This window comes from Andrographis paniculata, unplaced genomic scaffold (assembly GCF_009805555.1).
Source record: "Andrographis paniculata isolate CXL003 unplaced genomic scaffold, ASM980555v1 Contig49END, whole genome shotgun sequence".
Taxonomy (NCBI): Eukaryota; Viridiplantae; Streptophyta; class Magnoliopsida; order Lamiales; family Acanthaceae; genus Andrographis; species Andrographis paniculata.
Genome location: NW_026137583.1, coordinates 2,511,293 through 2,530,681, shown reverse-complemented (window position 1 = coordinate 2,530,681; position 19,389 = coordinate 2,511,293). Strand labels below are relative to the sequence as shown.

Here is a 19,389-nt window from a genome sequence, read left to right as displayed (position 1 = left end):
TATGATTCATCTATTTTACTATTTCGCTGAAACAGCAATCGAGGTTTGATCTATCTTGTTCTATTATTTTCTAAATTCTTTACTGTTTAAATTTTATTAAAGTTTTGTTGAAAACATCAATAGATTAGATTCCATTAGGTTTTTCCTTTTTTTTTCAGAAAATTACTGAAAGACATGTAGTAGCTTGGTGTTGTTTGTGTTTAGCATACTCATCAATTGAACTGCTAACATAACAAATGAAAAACCAGGATTACATGTATTCGTCTCTCCATATCCTGTTTCTTATTTTAAATTGCATAACACACACATACACACTCACAAACACATATAGTTCTAAAGCATATACAACAACTACTTATCAAGATTTCAGTTGAATTAACATGTGTGTTTCTATGAAGGTATTATAGTCGGTTATGTTGAATTCAGAGAGCAAAATGCTTTGGAAAATTGCAAGACCTTTCCTCTCCAGGCTCGGGGAAAAGTTGGCGGATTATGCTCAGGGCACTATGACCACAATGATAGACTACAGTATAGTATTGGAATCTCTACAAAGAAACTTGAAATCGTTGAGTGATAAAGCATTTGATGTTGAGAAGGAGGTCAAGAATGGTGAGCAATCGGGTATGAAGAAAAGGAAGCGTGAAGTCGAGAGCTGGTTGGCAGAGGTGCGGAAACTTGAAATGGAATTCGCTGAATTCGGGGATGCTATGGATTCTGATGGATTTACTAGTCGCTTCTTCGGGGGAGATAGAGCCAAGAACTTGAGTGTGAGAGTAGAGGGATTGGTTGAGCAGAGTCGACATTTTGGTGAACTGCTTCATGCTTGTGAACCCGAGCAAGTTCCACTCTTGACAAAGAAGTTGGTGGGTAAAACGTTTGAGGAGAACTTTGAAAGGATTTTGAAGTTGTTGGTGAACGATGGAGTGTCAAGTGTTGGGATTCATGGCATGGGTGGTGTGGGTAAGACAACGCTGGCGAAGCACATCCACAATCGGTTTGTTGAAGGAGCTCAACATGTTGTCATTTGGATAACTGTATCTCATACATTTAACATAAAGAATTTGCAGGATGAAGTTGCCAAGGCAGTGCATCTAGATATTTCAGACGAGAAGAATGAAGACAAAAGAGCTGCGAGACTAAACCGAGTACTATCAAGAAAAGGGAAAGTTCTGCTAATATTTGATGATGTTTGGGAAAAGTTCAACCTCGAAAAGATTGGAGACCCACTTTCCTTGGAGGAGTGTAGATTAATCATAACATCCCGTTTATCGGATGTGTGTCATCAAATTGGTTGTCAAGAAGTTATTCCAATGGTAACACTCAATAAGAGTGAAGCTTTGAGTTTATTTACAGAAACTCTTGGCGCAGGGATGACACTAACTTCCCAAGTACAAGAAATTGCAAAGCTTATGGCAGGACAGTGTGGTGGATTGCCATTGGGCATAATCACAGCAGCCGGAAGTATGAAGGGTAAGACGGACATTCGTGAGTGGAGAATTGCACTGAAGGACCTAAAAGAATCAATTTTGAGAGAAAATGGCACTGATGATGAAGTTTTCAAAATACTCAAATATAGTTTCGATAGGTTGGGTCAGGGAGAAAAGAAATGGAATGGATTTACAGTTCTACAGCATTGTTTCTTGAATTGTTGTTTGTATCCTGAAGATTCCCAAATAAGTAAAAGAAAATTGATAGAACTACTCATTTCAGAGGAGTTGTTGGACAAAAGGAGTAGTAGAAGAGATCGGGTGGATTGGGGTCATGTCATGTTGAACAAATTAGTGAATGTGTGTTTGTTAGAGAGCGACGGAACGTGGTGGGTGAAGATGCATGATTTAGTAAGAGCCATGGCATTAAAGATCACAAAGAATAAATATTTGAGCATCGATAGGCAAAGTTTCATGGATGGAGGAGGAGAATGGAGTAGAGATCTGAAGAAGGTTTCTTTGATGGGCAATGGCATAAAACATATACCTGTAGAATTGTCCCCAAAATGTCCCAAGCTCTCAACATTGCTCTTCCAGAACATTGATTTGTTAAAGCTTATACCGGGTTCATTTTTCTCGGAGATGCATGGTTTACATGTTCTTAATTTGACTTATACCGACATTGAAGAGTTACCAGATTCTTTGTCTAATTTAGGGAGCCTCAAAGCCCTTCTCCTAAGGTATTGCAGATACCTTAAATGTGTGCCGAGCTTGGGAAATCTCAAGGACCTAAGAGAGTTGGACATTTCATTTACTTCTGTCAAGGAATTGCCTTTTGGAATGCAAGAACTAGTGAATCTCGAATGCTTGAAGATTGATTCTCGAAAGTTGGAGAAAGTACCAAGCAATTTGTTGGTGAATTTCAAAAAACTTCAATGCCTCCATCTTCCATCTCATATCGAAGCACCAATGACAGAAGTTGAGAAATTAGAACAACTTGAGGAGTTCCATGGGCGTGTGAAAGATGGGGACGAATTTGGTCGATTAATGGTATGTCTACAAAAATTAAAAGAGTACAATCGATCTTATAATGTTTTCGTGGGAGATATTCTGGGGCAGCGGCGAATAACACCACCTGCAGGTGATAATGAAGTGGTTGTGAATGGGCTGAGGGTGAATGAAGAAGGGAGAAGAGATGTTATGGTCTGGCCACTTGACATGGAAGGCTTTGGACTTATAAAGTGTGAGGGTTTAGGAAGCTGCATGATGGATGGTATTCAAGGATTAAACATCAGTAATATGAAATCCTGCAAAAGGTTGAGGCTATATGAATGCAAAGGGGTAGAGTGCATATTGAAATCGGAGGAGGACCAAGTAGAAGAATTTCCATTACAAAATTTGGAATCGATATTGTTAAAGAAGTTGCCTGATTTGATGTGCGTGGTGATGTTTCAAAGTTCATCTCCACCTCTACTGTTTTCGTCTCTTAGGGAGCTGCGTATTACTGAATGCAACAAGATGAAGAAGCTGGGGTTGCCACTATCACTATCACTGTCACTCTTGGGGGGCTTACAAAACCTTGAATTGCTGGATGTCCAAAGGTGTGAACAAGTAGAAGAGATATTTGAAGTAGAAAATAGAAATACATATAATAGAGGAGATGAAGAACAAGGAAATCAAGCACCATCATCATCTCAAAGATTCCATCTCCCCAAATTGAAGTTTATGAACCTTATTCAACTCCCAAAATTGAAGAGCATCTGCGACTTGACACTGATATGCCGTTCCCTTAAAATTATTCACATCGAAGGATGCATGCAAGTGAAGAAACTGCCATTGCTATTTGGTGATTATAATTATGATTCCCCTCTTCTACCAGACTATCATCAGCGATTAAGTATCTACATTCCAAAATCAGAGAAGGAATGGTGGGAATCACTGGAGTTGGAGCATCCCTCCCTCCATCCCCTCCTCAAACCCTTACTTCGTCTTCATTGATTTCTGTTGTTGTAAGACTCGACTCTTACGTACATATAATTATTATTTACATTCATTACTGTTGATAATTCAATAATATTATTATTCAGAGCTCTATGGTGAATCGTTTATTAATATATTTGCCAAATATAGATACACATATAGAAAGAGAGAGAGAAAGAGAGAGAGAAGAGAGATGAGAGAGAGATTCTAATGAATTCGAGAGTTCTTTAACCCTTAGTACTATCATTATTCTACCTTAAATTTAAGAAATATGATTATCTTGAAGTTGTCATACCCCAGGTAAGATTCAACTAAGACTAAGAGATTCAAGATCTTATCTTCACCAAGCCAAATAAAATGTCTGTTGACAGTGTTCTTTCATGCATGGGCCTCAAATCATCAACGATCACCACATTGAAATACATATAGTAATATTCAGTACAGCTAGCTCATGGAATTATCACCACAGATGTCTTAAATGTGAAATCCACCTGTAACTTGCAAGGTCAGGCTCCCCAAGGAATTATCGCATTAACAGGAATTGGATTATTCAATCATGGGAGAAGGTGGGAATGAGGAAAAGGTTTTCAAGATACTCAAGTATAATTTCAATCGGTTGGATCAAGGAGAAGAGAGGCATAATGGATTTACAATGAACCAACATTGTTTCTTGAATTGATGCTTGTATCCCGAAAATTCAGAAATCAAAAGAAAAGAATTGATTGAACTTTCTCATTTCGGAAGAGCTGTTGGACAAAGGAGGAGTAAAAGAAAAAGAGTAGATCAGTTAGTGAATGTGTGCTTGTTAGAGAGTGATGCAACGCGGTGGGTGAGGATGCATGATTTAGTAAGAGCCATGGCATTAAAGATCACAAAGAACAAATATTTGAGAATGGATAGGCACAGTTTCATGGTTTAAAGAGAAGAATGGAGTGAAGATCTCGAGAAGGTTTCTTTGAGGCACAATGAGATAAAACATATACCTGCAGAATGGTCTCCAAAATGTCCCAAGCTGAGAACATTGCTCTTGCAGGAGAATAATTTGTTAGAGCTTATACCAGGTTCGTTTTTCTTGGAGATGTGTGGTTTGCATGTTCTTAATCTGAGTTCTAAAACTACAGATCTAGTTACCAGATTCTTTGTCTAATTTGGGGAGCATGAAATCCCTTCACCTGAGGCGTTGCAAATATCTTAAATGTGTGCCAGAGTTGAGAAATCTCAAGGACCTAATAGAGTTGGACACTTCATGGACTTCCATCAAGAAATTTCCTTTGGGAATGCAACAACTAGTCAATCTCGAATCCTTGAAGATTGGTGCCACAAACGTAGAGAAATTACGAAGCAATTTGTTGGTGAATTTTAAAAAACTTCAATGCCTCCATCTTCCATTTCATATTGAAGCACCAATGACAGAAGTTGAGAATTAAAATAGCTCGATGAGTTCTGTGGGCGTCCGAAAGATTTGTACGATTTTGGTCGATTAATGGTTCTACCAAAATTCAAGGAGTGTAATCGATCTTACGGTTTTGTAGTGGGAGAATTTCTGGTCCAACTGTTGCATGATGGATGGTTTTCAAGGATTAAATACTAGTAATATGAAATCTCGCAAAAGATTTGAGGATATATGAATGCAAAGGGGCAGAGTGCATATTGAAATCGGAGGAGTGGAGTTTCCGATGGTGCAATGGCTCGCGACAGGATTGTTACTCTGTCATACAGTAAGTAAGATGTTGCCCAATCAAAAGACGAGTCAAGAATGGAAGATGACTGCAAGGATGAGGGTTAAGATTGTCTCGAGAATCTTGGCTGAAATTCACAAGAAAATAAGCCCGAATTGAAGGACTTTCGTGAACACATCCTTGAAACATCTTCCGTTAATAGCAATCTTATCAAGGAAATAGAGGAGGTCATGAAAAATACGCAGAAATGTCATACTTTCTGCAGATATATGGAACTAATTGATGAGTTGTATAAATGATGTGGACGTCCAAACGTCTCATGAACCACTTAGACCAATTACCCGAAGCCGAGCTTATAAACTCCAAGATCAGTTTTTTGACTTAATTCGTGAGCTCAAGAAGAATAATTTACATAAGGATGAAGCTTGGAGAACAATCGGCCCGAGTCTAATGGTTAGACAAGCTAAAATAATTGAAGACCTGTGATAATGTTATTGCTTACATCATAATCATAGACATCATTGCGATGATGTCATTTCTTCCATCATAAATATTAACACCATTGCTTCATTTTTTGAGAATGTACGGACAATTATTATAATTTTGGAAATATATTCTTTTGGAAATGTATTGTCATTATTGAGATATTGTTAATATGCTTTTGGAAATATGCAACAATTATGTGTATTGAAATATATTCTCTATGAGAATGTATTGTCAATTTAGTTGTAGTAACTGTTTTGTCCCTCCTCTTGGCCTCTATATAAAGGCCCTTGTATCAAATTTCATATCAATTTGGCAATAATATATTTATCTTCTTTCGAAAATTTGTGTTTTTTACTGTATTTACTTTCAAAGTGCGAGTGAGTGATTCCTTACACAGCTGATTTCAAATCGGATCTTTAGAATTATCTATTGGTTCATGACTTCTAAATTTTTGCAGAGCAATTAAGCCTATCGGGTTAGTCCTTTTTCTTAGTTAAGATTTTGGGTCCAAGATTAAATTCTTGAGGCTCTTAATCAACTAGGTTGTGTATAAAAATTCTGCCTTATCTCATCTATTTTTTTTTTTTTTTGAATTTCTTACATTGATTAAGGTTATTCTTCTTTAACATGAGAAAAATATATAAACTCTCATGGGTTACATCAGTTTGGTATCATAGCTAGTTAGCTCGAGTTCCTACACTTAGTGTTATTCTCTTTTCTTCGAAAAAAAAAATCTGCAAAAAAAAAAAAAAAAAAAAAAAAATTTGTAGAAAAACAAAACAAAAAAATAAATACAAAAAGCTTGTGCTAATAAAAAACAACATACTTGTTCGCTTGTTCTATTATAATTTCCGCATTTTCCATCATAAGTGTTTTTCTTTTTTCTTATTCTCAGTTTCATTCTAGTTCTTCGTAGTTGTTTTCACTCTTTTGAAATTTTTTTGTCACATCTTTGGAGATATTCCACCGATCTAATTTATGCTTTGTGCAAGATGGAGGAGTACAATACGTGAGGAGTGAGACACGAGAGTCATGAGAGCTTATTTTCTAATTAATCTATACATATATTTCCATATTTTTTTCTAATGGCAAGAGAGAGGAGGATACACAGATGCAAAATATAGATTTTCAAAGCCTTTTAAATTTGGTGGTGAACCAAGTGAAGGAGTTACACTATTCACACTTGTGTGCTTAATGACCCATTGATAAGTTGAAGTTAAACCAACAGCGGCAAGGTAATCTACATGGTTTCGAAGCCATTGACGAGGAAGGTGTTCATGAAGGGGAGTTAGAAATTACACTCTTCAAGGAGAAGTATCAGCTCTCTGACGTAACCTCCATGAACCAAGGAAGTACGAGTTTGAATATGAAGATGAAAGAAGAAGAGTTCAATCATGAACTCCCACGACGTAGACCGCATAACCCTCAAAGAAGGTATGATGATGAGGTTACACCATTCATTAAGTTCCAAGTTCCACCCTTCAATGAAAAATATAATCGCGAGGCGTTTCTAGAATGGGAGCGTAAAATGAAGTTCATTTTTTACGTGCAACAACTTTCAGAGCAATAAAAATTACGTTTTGTTGTCATTGAGTTCTTTGACTATGTTGTATCATGGTGGGACCAGACCAACCTTTCACAATATAGACACAGAGAACTTCCCGTGCGAATTTGGAATGAGTTGCGAGGACTCATGCAAAGGAAATTTGTGTCGCCGCAAACTCCGTCAACAACAAGTAAGGGGAAAGAATCCGTTATTCCTGCATCGTCACACTCAAAGGGTACGACATCTTCTCCAAATAATGAATCCACTACTTGCACTCGTTAATTATTTTATTTGAAGTGTCAAGGACGTGGACATTTTTTCAATCAATGTCCTAACAAGAGATCCATGATTATCACTTCCACCGAAGATTATGTATCTGAATCCGATGGAGACATGGAAGAGACTGGAAAGATCGATCCAGAGGAGAATGTTACCTAATATAAAATGTTACCCTTTTTCTTCTATTAAAATTATGTCACTTTGTGTACATTGATTAAGAAATAATAATATTTTAATTTAAAAATAAAAAAAATAAAAAAAATAGGGTACTATGATAAATTTATTAAGAAGATATAAAAATAATAAGGCAAGTAGGAAAAATAGTAGTAAAATAATTATTATTTGTTACAATAAAAGTTGTTTAAATTATGAGCTGTAAGGTTTTTTTATTATATATAAAAAAAAATAGACTATACATAATTTAGCGAAAAAAGAACTGTCATAATTTTGATGGAGTAATAAAATACTAATGTGCCAATGATACATAGATAATTGAATGTGGTTATATATATATATAAATGTATTATATTTATATATATATATATAAAATACATTTTCTTTTCTGGATCTTAATTTACGCACTTTTATTTTTAAAAATAACAAAATATTTTAATATAAAAGTAAAAGAGGAATATTATGAAAATTTTATTAATGAGTTAATAAAAAAAAAAAGTAGATTAAGTAGGAAAAATAATAGTAACATTAGTTATTTTTTGAATTATGAGTAATAATATTGTGAATGAATAATATATTTTTTTATAAATAGATTATGTATAAATTTATGGTAAAAAAAACAAAAAGTGACATAATTTCATAAATGAGTAAATATTTTAATTTGAAATTTTATTTTAAAAAATAAGTATTTAATCTAATATTTTAAAACAAAAATAGTAAAGTATATATTACAAGAACTATGAACAGATGCCCTAACACTACAAAAAAAAATAATATATTTGTAACGGAATTTCGTCCCTAAAGTTCACGTAGCTAACGTAATTCTATTACTAATTCCGTCTCTAATGTCATAAGTAACGGAAAAAGTAGATTTAGAGACAAAAAAGTTTTGTTACAAAAGTGATTTTTTCTTCTAGTGTAATAAATAAATGGACAATTATATTTTAATTCCTCAGTCTCATTTTTTCGTTTAGGATCAGTCTCCCACCCAAAATATTATGGGTATGTTTCTTTAGCATAATTTTTTCAAAATTTATCATTTGGACTTTGCATTTAAAAAAAAAAATACACTTTTTTTTTCACAAAATATCTCATCAAACGTTATTTTCATATCGAATTCAAACCAAATCTTTTCCAAACCCATCAAAAAAACACACCCATATCCGCACTATCAATTTTTTTTTTAAAATTGTTTGCTTATAGCTCCACACCCCTTCATTCTTTCCATTTCTACCATTCCCTCGTCATAATCTCCTTCAAAAGCTTATCTCGCGCGAAAAATAACCATCCACCACGAGACTCCGATGCATAGAGAACTATTTTCCTCATTGAAATTGGAGAAATGATATGGTTAATAATCTTCATGGTTGTTAAGCAAAAGAACTTTAATTTGTTATGCGCAGATTTCGTCGATTACGGGGAAACATTACCTCTATTCTGCATTCATTTTCCCAGTTCGAACGAAATTTTTTTGTGCTCTACGCTTTAAATTAATTCGTGACACTTGGTGTCCTTTAGGTTTGAGAGATCTGATCATAGGATGCCTCAGTTTGTCTATGAATTCACTGTTAAGGTACAATACTCACTACTAAAAAAACTGTTTTTTACTACGACCGAAAAATCGTAACAACAAGCCATTTTTCATGCAATTTGCATATTTGCTGCGCCTTTGTTACGACTTTTCTCCGTAATGTGTACTCCTGGTCTTCTTATTAATAACGGCTCATTTCTCGATTCTTCATGTTATGTAAATTAATTTTTCGTTACTATTATTATATATTTAGTGTGTTCTTATCAAATTTATTTTCTATCATACACTTTTTTATTCCAAAAATATTATTTTCAAAGTCCATTTTTTTTATATTGAACATCATATTTAATAATTATTTTTAATCTAATTTTGTTTTAAAGAAAAAAGCATTACACAATTTTGTATATATTTTTATCCAAAATATAATATAAAATATATGTTTAAAATTTAAAATTAAAATATTATATTAAAAAATTATTTCAATTCAAAATTGATCTATTATATCAAAACAAATTAGCATCATAATATAATTAATTGCAAATTAATTGAAGGGTACGGTCCTTTCTAGGGTTTTTAAGTTATTTTTTATTGTTTATTAATTATTTTCTAAAAATCATATTGAAAATTCAAAATTCAAAATTTTCCTACAAAATAACATATTAGTTAATTATTTCCGGTTAAAAAAAGAAAACATTCATAAATAGAAAAACATGATAACATATACAATATATGATGTGTTTTTCTTTTTTTTTTTTTTTGTTAAGTTTGAGAAAAATTGGTTTGAATTGTCTGCTGGATATTTTGTGACAGAAAAAATATAATTTTTTTCGAAAAATGCAGAATCTAAATAATAAAATTTAAAAAAATTTTGTTGAAGAAACATACTTATAATATTGACTTCTTTTTGTAGAAATATAAATATATGGCTCAATCAATTCCCTATGAAGTCTACTGTTCATAAAAGACATGCATAAAGAATGTATTGTTTCTTCTATTGTTTTAGTAGAATGGTTCCATGGATCCTCCGTCTCAAAAATAAATTATATCTCTCTATTCTTACACACATAATTGTATATATATATATATGCATTATGTGTGTGAAGATATGAGATAGGGTGTGTTACTGAGAAGATCCGGTTCCATAGAAAAGTATTACCTTTGATGACGTCATTGAGCCATTCTGGTTGAAATGTAACAGTCTTCCTAGAAAATAATTTGGACGTGCATGTTGTTCTCATAAGGTTCCAAAATAGGATTTTACTCTGCATCATCAATAGGAAGAACAAAAGCAGACAATTTCAGTCCCGTAAGATATGGTCCGGTGGTGTAGGGGTTGAATTTGTGACCGTGAGGTTATGGGTTCTACAAAGATTAAAAAAATAACTATTTTATTGAAAAATGATAAAAAAATGTAGCTAAGGATATTTTTGAATGTTTTGTTAAAAATTAAAGAAATGAAGAGATAAATATTGAATGAAGGATAATAGTTAAATAATTAGTTAAATAATTTCAATTAGGTTAGATAAATTCTCCTCCACCGGTCGGTGAGGAAATTTCTATTTTATTTTTTCTAACATATTCAATTGTGTTTTTTTGAGTTTAGAATGTTTGAAATTTTTTGTTATTAGTTATTGAAATTTGTAGAAGTGTTATAAAATAGTATTTATTTTTATTATAATTAGATTTAAAACATAATATATTTTTATCGAAAAATATAAATAGTTTTTTCTATTGAAAATGATGTAAAATATAAAATAATAAATTTTTCGTGTATATATTTATTATATTAATTATCGATTAGTTCATTATATTTATAATTTTTAATAAATTTAATTTATTTTTAGTATAAAATTTATATAATATAATTTTAATATAAAAATAAATTATTAATATTTATATTTTCTATTTTGTGTTGATTTTATTAAATTTATATATTTTTCAATTAAAATAATTTATATATAGAAATTAATTATTTTAAAGTTATAAAAGTAAAACTATAATATAATAAAATATTCTAATATAATTAATAAATAATTAAAATATATTTATTGGTGTAAAATACATAATAAACTTTTAAGGGCAAATAAGGAATAAAAATATTTATACCGGAAGGAAAAGCTATTTCAAAACAATGGGTAAGTTAGTTTTTCAAAGCTAAAAGTTGTTCAAAAAACTTTTTGTTAAACACCCTCTTAATATTTCGGCTTCTGCACTTTACACTAGAACTTAACTTTGGATTAACATTTAGGCTTAGTCCAATCCCCAAATCTTAGGGTTTAACAGTTACAGTCAACAAAATATATATATATATATATATATAAACATTGCTATTGAAAAAATCCATTCATTCATTCATTATCCAACTCAATGTCTTTTCAGGGTTCTAAGCCAAAAAAAAATAATAATATAGACCCTATAGATAAATAAATTTCTTCTTAAAATAATATAAGGACAAATATATTCCACAAAGTAAAAAATTATATCAATCATATATACAATAAATGAATATACAAATATTTTTACTATTATAAAATCAATAACTTAATGATAATAATTACAAATTCTAAAGACAAAAAATATCGTTTTAATTTTAGAAGAAATTTGGTTAGAATATATTAGAATTATAATTGGATTTGGGATTAATTTTAGATTGTTTTTTTTAAAAAAAAAAAGTTTATTAGAATTAAAATTGAATTGAATAATTGTGGAAAAAAAATTAAGGAATTAAATTTAAATTAAATGTTAATACATCTAATAATAATAATAATACTGAACTTTAAAAATATTTACTAATTCTAAAGGCTAAGAAGATAAGATTAATTTTTAAAAAAAAATTATTGTTAGAATTAATTTTATAATAAAAATTACATCGAATAATTGTTGAGAAAAACATGGGATAAGATAAATTAAACTTTAATATAACTATAATTTAAAATTACGAGCCCTTGAAGTCGAGGTTGCTCCTGATAAAAGTCGGCTGTAATCCAACTAAACAACAATCATCATTCTTCAATGGAAGACTCAAGAATACCTGAAAAAGAATGCATTCTCCTTCTTCTCAACGAGGTAAGTAAAATCAGATTGGTACTTCCAGACACCCTGATGATGCGCAACATCCCTATACGTTTCATCTACGAGACCCCCCGAGAGCCCCGGCAGTTCTTCGGCCAGTACGCCGACCACAGAGAAATCCCTTTTCTTACAGAGCTCGCTCGAATCACTCCCCGCTCTTATAGCCGTAGAAGTGGCAGCAGAAGGTGGTTCAGACGAGGCACCAAGCAGGTTATCAAAGACAGCGCCAGACAACTGATAGGATCGAAGAATGTGTTCAGCTACTTCGAACCTTGTCCGAACAGCGTTAATGGTGAACGTGGAAAGGAATATTTGATGAGAGAATATACACTCAGTGACAAGTATCGAAACTGTGTTAGGGAAGTTTTTAAGGATTATGTATTCTGTGTAGTGCTGAAGAAAGATGAATTGGACTTAACCTTATTTCCCGACGCACGGCAAGACTGTCCCGACGATGTCGAAAGGTATTTGAATGAGATTCTTGAACTAAATGAACGTTATGCGGATTGCTAGTTCTTAGTACTTTAGGATGTGTTCGATTTTTAAAAGGTATGAATTATATGCATCGATCTCGAAGGAGTTCTTGTTTCTTGATTCTCTTTTTGGACTTTGGACACAATTTTGGAAATCTTTGTAAATTGTAGATCGATAACTTAGTGAGTATATATTGCATCATTTCTTTCTACAATTCCATGCTATTTTGTTTTAAACTTGATGGTCTCTTCTTTTTTATTTTTGAACCTAAGTTTTAGGGTTTACTTGATTTGATTTTTTTTTTAATATAAATAAGTATTGATTTGTTATTTTGAACTTTAATTTATTTTTAAAATAGATGTTTGATAGGGTAATTTTAGAGTAAAAATTAATAAATAGTTAAAAATATTTAAAATATCCAAACAAAAATAACTTTTTTTTGATTTTTTTTTAAAATTAAATCATTAATTATCTTTTGTTTTTATTTTGCAAAATAAATAATAATCCCTCCGTCCCACCTATAGGGTTTGTTTGGTTTGAGGGGTTTGTTTGGTTTGAGAAATTTGGAGGCGAAGAGAGGGAATGAGAGAAATTGTTTAATTTTTTTGAAAAGGGAGTGGAAGGGAATAGATGGGAGAGAATATAAAATGAACTTATTTTATTTTGTTTCCCTTCAAAATTGGGGGAATTTGGAGGGGAGGGAAAGATGTTTATGTTTTTATTATATAAAATTAGTCTTATATCTTTAATATTATATATTACTTTATCTATATTTAATTATACATAAATTATATTATGCGTATTTTATAATTAATAATTAGTTATAATATTTTTAAATTTTATAATATAATTAAATTATAAAACAAAATTTTATATAAATTAAATTAAATTAAATTAATATTCTTTCCCCTCTCTTCGCCTCACCTATTTTCCATTAAAAAAGGTAAGGGGAAGTGAGGACAAATATTATTTTTTGTGTTCGATTAAAAAGAAAGGAAAGAGAAAATATAATAATTTTATTGTTTTATCTTTATATTGTATAAATAAATAAAAATAAAAGTATTTAATAAATTTTTATTAATTTATTAATAAAACATCAATTTTAAAACAAGTATATTAATACTTATATCATATAAATAAAACATAAAATTATATATAAAAAAAATTGAATCATTTAATAAAATAAATCATTTTAACATAAATTTTATTTATCTAAAATAAATTATAAGATAAGTATTGTCTATAGTGTTAAATAAATATAATAGATATGAATCTATTTTACCAATTAAAATCTAACTCTTAAGTGTTTAATTAAATGATTAAAATAAATTTAATTTAACTTAATTTATATAAATTTTTGTTTTATAATTTAATAACATTATAAAATTTAAAAAATATTACAACTAATTATTAATTATAATATACTATTAAAATAAAAATATAGACATTTTTCCATCTCCTCCAAATTCCCCAAATTTTGAGGGAAAACATGTATAAGTTCATTTCATATTCCTTCTTTTCCCGTCCCCTCCCCTTTAAAAAAAATAAACTAAATGAGATAATTGTAATTTTTCTCATTTACTCTCCTCCGCCAAACAGATCCATAGTGTTTCTGTTTCACATCTTTTGTCATTTTTTTTAAAAATAATTACACTCTTAATCTAATTTTAAATTTCTTAACTATAATTTTATTTTTTAAATTTAAATTGGAAGTTATCTTAATCTTAATTTATAATTATTTATATTATAGAATAATTATTTTCACTCATATATTTTTAATTATTTATTGATTATACTTATCATAAATTTTTACATCTATAGTAACCAGAGGTGAAATGGAAAAAGTAATACATATAATAAGAAACAATACCGAGAAAGAGAAAATAAAAAGGCAAAAAAAATTCAAGGATGTATATTTATATATATAATATTATTGGGATAAAATTTTATGAAAGGAAATAATATACATTAAAAAGGAATAACACTAAATTTAGTATGAATAGTACACCGTAAATATGTCATTTATATTAAGGAAAAATTCCAAAAAATATAAATGGTGAATGCGATCAAATGACAAAAATGATTTTTTTTGCAGGTGAATGATAATTGGGTATATACATATAGGATATTATTTACATTATTCTATTTATATTAATATAACAAAAATATAATACAAAAATAATGAGTATACTATGAAATAAAAGATAGAAAAGAACAAAAATTAATTAAATATTCAATATTTTCATTAGTATACTATTACTTAATGGCATTTAGAGTATATATATTATAAAAAATTCATATATTTTTATAAAAATTGGTTAAATAGGGTATAAAAAAACTCAAATTCAATAGAATTATGGAATTTTTTTTTTTTTTAAATTGTAGAATTCAAATTTGAAGTTTGAGAATAATAATAATGATATTTTTTATTAAAATTATATTTGATGCTATGCAAATATGTATTGAAGGTGATATTTTTTCATTATTTTTTTTCTTTAATTTAATATATTTTTTTAAAAAAAAGAAATATTAATTTGATATTTTTTAAAAGATAAATTTTGATAAGTGCAAGACATATACCAAATTTTAAAATAGAGACTCATGTTCAAGAAAATAAATATGTATTGAATGTGATTTTTAATAAAAACTTGTATTCTTTAATTTAATATATTTAAAACAATAAATATTAATTTGGTAATTTTTTTCAAAGATAAAATTTGATAAATAGTGCAAGCATATACCAAATTTTAAAATAGAGACATATGTTCAAGAAATTGTAACATATTGTTAATGGGAGATTAAAAAGAGAGTTTCATTACAAGGTGAGATCAAGGAAAATGGTATGGTATATAAATTTATAATTGAAATAATTATTCGGTGTTATATAAATAAAAATTGGATGTAGTATTTTAAATGGAATCATTAAATATACATATATGGTATGGTATTATTTTTAAAAGAAAATGAAGGGTTTGTTTACTATGTTTTATATATATATATATATATTTTTTAAAAAAATATTATATATAATATATACACTTTATCGTTTCATTAAAAAATTAAGAATTCAATACATTTTTAATTTATATATTACTAATACAATTTTTCATATCTAATCTAAAAAATATAGATAATTATGTTTTTTTTTTTTTCAGTTTTCCAAAATGCATTTTTTTTTTTAAGTTCAAAAAATAAAAAATTTATATATTTTTAATAATTTTTCCTCTTAAAATTTTATTTTTATTTGTGTAAAAATAATAAAATTTATATAGTTTTATTGATTTGTTCCTTAGTATTTATTTTTTCTAAGTAAAACATAATAAAATTTATATTGTTATATTAATTTTTTTTCACTCCAAACATATATATTATTTTTGTTTGACCTTAACAATGTGCATATTCCTTTTTGGAAGCCCTACTGAAAGAACTCTAAAGTTACGCGTGCTTGTCTTAGGGTAATTTGAGGATGAGTGACCTATTGGGAAGTCTCCCAAGGTGTACGTGAGTGAGGACAAAAGCGCATTGGAAGGACTCATTGTCACCTATGGTGCCAGTCTACAATTCCGATACATTGATCAGACTATTGACGGGCCTTGTGGGTTGTGGTATCACAGTTGGTATCAGAATTAACTTGCGACAACCCGCAGTCATTGATCAGACTATTGACGGGCCTAGCAGTTTAGCGATTCTTGGGGTGCAACGTGGACGTAGATGTGATACTCCCGAAGTTAGACTATTGCTTGGCCAATTCCCGTGTGGGGATGAGCCGGTACTAGGTCATCCAAAGTTGAATAAAGGTTATAAAATGAATTGAATAGGCTACTCAGATCAACAATGTGCACATTTTTTTTCGAGAGCCCTACTGAAAGAACTATAGAGTTAAGCGTGGGTGACCATTTGAGAAGTCTCCCAGGGTGCGCGTGAGTGAGGATAGAAGCGCACTGAAAAGACTCGTATTGATCTGTGGGGCCAGTCTACAATCTTGACACATCCGGGCTTTGCGTGACTTGCGGGTCGAGGTGTCACAGTTGGTATCAGAGCATTTTACTTACGAAGCCACACTCTTTTTTCAAAGATAACATGCATCATGAAATTTATTTTGGGGCTCAGGGTGCATTACATATAATGTTAATCATTGCTAACTGACCAACTCCTATGTGTAGTCTAACTTGATTCTACTAACCTTTATGCCTTTATTCGCTATCATGTGATGGTATGTTAAGATATGTATAATAGTTGTACTCGTAGTTGCTTATGAATGGGGTCTTTTTCCATTTCAAAGGTTGAGATTGCATCATATGGTACTATTCGTACACGTGGTAGAGGTCATGGACGAAGTTTCATGAGTGGCCCAGGGATTGGCCTTTGGACAAGCTTTACCCCAGAGACTGAGGGGTTGGGCGATCTAACCAAGGGATTGGAATCAGACCACTTGGTTGGGAATGAGATCCATCCATGGCTCCACCACCATCGCCAGCAATGGCCAGGGCTCTCTCTAAGATGCTAGCTGGGGATAGAGTATCCCTGACTACTGAGGAGTTGCCCTTGTGGCAGAGGATATTGCTGGAGACATTCCAACATCAAATGGCATGTCAACAAGAGTAGTCTGACCTCCTGCGTGAGCATAATGCACTATTGAGACAGCAGTTGAGCCAGCAACAGACTTAGGAAGCTACTACGACAGTCGGTCATGAGTAAAACTTTGAGGCCTATCATGAGGACTTCTTGGACAAGGCTCACAAGCATGGGCCTCTGAAGTATACGGGGCAGGAGGACTCAAAGGTCTTGGAGGCATGGTTCTCCTTCTTTGATAAGATGTTCCATGTCACCCGTTGCCCCGAGACTCACATGGTGGGTGTGGCGGTTTATTTCTTAGTTGGGGCCACTGACGATTGGTGGCATGCCATGCAGACTGAGGGAGAGACATTGAAGCACTACATTGAGAGGACTTTAAGGTAGACATAACAAAGGTATTTATCCGAACTTTCTCTGTTCTGAGAGAAGGTTTGAATTTCCGCAGTTGGTCTAAAGAATTCGCACTGTGGCCGAATATCATGGCAGATTTCGTGAATTGATGAGGTTTGAGCCGAACATCCTAAGGGATGTCCTTGAGCAAGTTGAGAATTTTTAGGATGACTGTAATGAAGATATATGTGCAGCCTTCGCTAGTGGTTGAACACCTTCTTGCGGAGTCCTACAATCAAGCTACATACATGGAAAAGGCTCTGAGGGACAGAGAAAGGATGCCAGCAAACAAGAGACGTGGATCTGAGAAGGGTTTCAGACCTGGAGGGAAGAAACAACGACATCTTTTCCAGAAAATTGTAGGACCGAGGACTGATGAGAGAGGAGTGAGTGGACATATTGAAAGGAGGCTCGGGAATGTAGGTCAATGCTTAAAATTCCAGAGGAATCATCCAGGCTACTTTTGCGATGGAAAGCCTAAAGTTTGTTACAACTGTGGGCAACCAGGTCACATGAGGAACCAGTGCACCACCCCGAGGAGTAATGGGGGTGGCCATGCGGCGGGACATCGCTCAGGTGTTCAACCATAAGAACAACAGATACCTAATGGACAGGGACGCCCACAACAGGTGGGAGGACATTTGAAACTTCTTTCCGCATTTGAGGCGGATAGGCTCAGTGATATCATGACGGGTACGCTCTTCATATCCCAATGATCATCATTTACATTCTTTGGTTCTGTTGTATTATGTTCTTTTATTGTTGCTCGGTTTGTCCAATTGTGTGGATTAATTGGTTTGGAGTCTACCTCGGTAAGCATATCTTTACTTTCTAGCCAGGATCTATAGTGTGATACGTATATTCGTGATGTTCCTGTCATTGTCAATGAGATAGAGTTTCCAATAGATTTGTTGGATTGGAGTTAAGTGAGTTTGATTTGATTCTTGGGATTGATTGGTTGGAGAAGTATCGATCCCACTGGGATTTTCACGTGGGGAAGTTGACACTTTGGACTTTACTCGGTAATAGGAAATCATATTATAAGCAGCCAAGATAGTCAAGGTCAAAGGCGGTTAGCGCTTTGAGGTTGTCTGCAATAGTGCAAAAAGGAGACCTTTTATATTTGTGTTTAGTACTTGACACCAGAGCTCTACAATATGATGTGAATAAAATTCCAGTGGTTCGGGAATTTCTGGATGTGTTTCCAAATGAGATACCAGGTTTTCCTCCATCCAGAGAGATTGAATTTGAGATTGAGCAAGTACCCGGGGTGCAACCCGTGTCGAAGGCCCCTTAACATATGGCTCTTACGGAGATGAAAGAGTTAAAGATGCAGTTGGATGAGTTGTTAGAAAATGGTTATATCCGGCCAAGTTGTTCACCGTCGGCTACTCCAGTACTATTTGTACGGAAGAAGAATGGTAGCATGAGATTGTGCACTGACTATCGGGCAATCAATCAACTTACTGTGAAGAACACATATCCGTTGTCGAGGATCAAAGACCTTTTTGATCAATTGAGAGGGACAAATGTGTTCTTGAAGGTTGATTTGAGATCAGGGTATCATCAGATCCAAGGATGGGATCGGGACATCCCGAAGACAGTTTTCAGGATGCGGTATGGACACCATGACATGCGGTATGGACACCCTAAACCCTAAACTCTAAACCCTAATCCCGAAGACCTTTTGGACTCACCAATGCCTCGGCAGTGTTTATGGACTTGATGTAACGAATCTTTGAGAGGTGTTTTGACCTTTTTGTTGTTGACTTTATT

The 19,389-nt window shown here is 32.0% G+C and overlaps 1 protein-coding gene across 1 annotated transcript; it reads left to right on the top strand.

The window, feature by feature from the left end:
• The first annotated feature begins 413 nt into the window (after positions 1-413).
• Positions 414-3,425, top strand: LOC127252934 (probable disease resistance protein At4g27220). Its single transcript, XM_051277322.1, has one exon. It carries the CDS (start codon positions 414-416, stop codon positions 3,423-3,425), a length of 3,012 nt encoding a protein of 1,003 aa, XP_051133279.1.
• Positions 3,426-19,389: the final 15,964 nt, after the last annotated feature.

Coding starts and splice junctions, on each gene's coding strand:
- LOC127252934 (XM_051277322.1), top strand. CDS start 414: ATGTTGAATTCAGAGAGCAAAATGCTTTGGAAAATTGCAAGACCTTTC.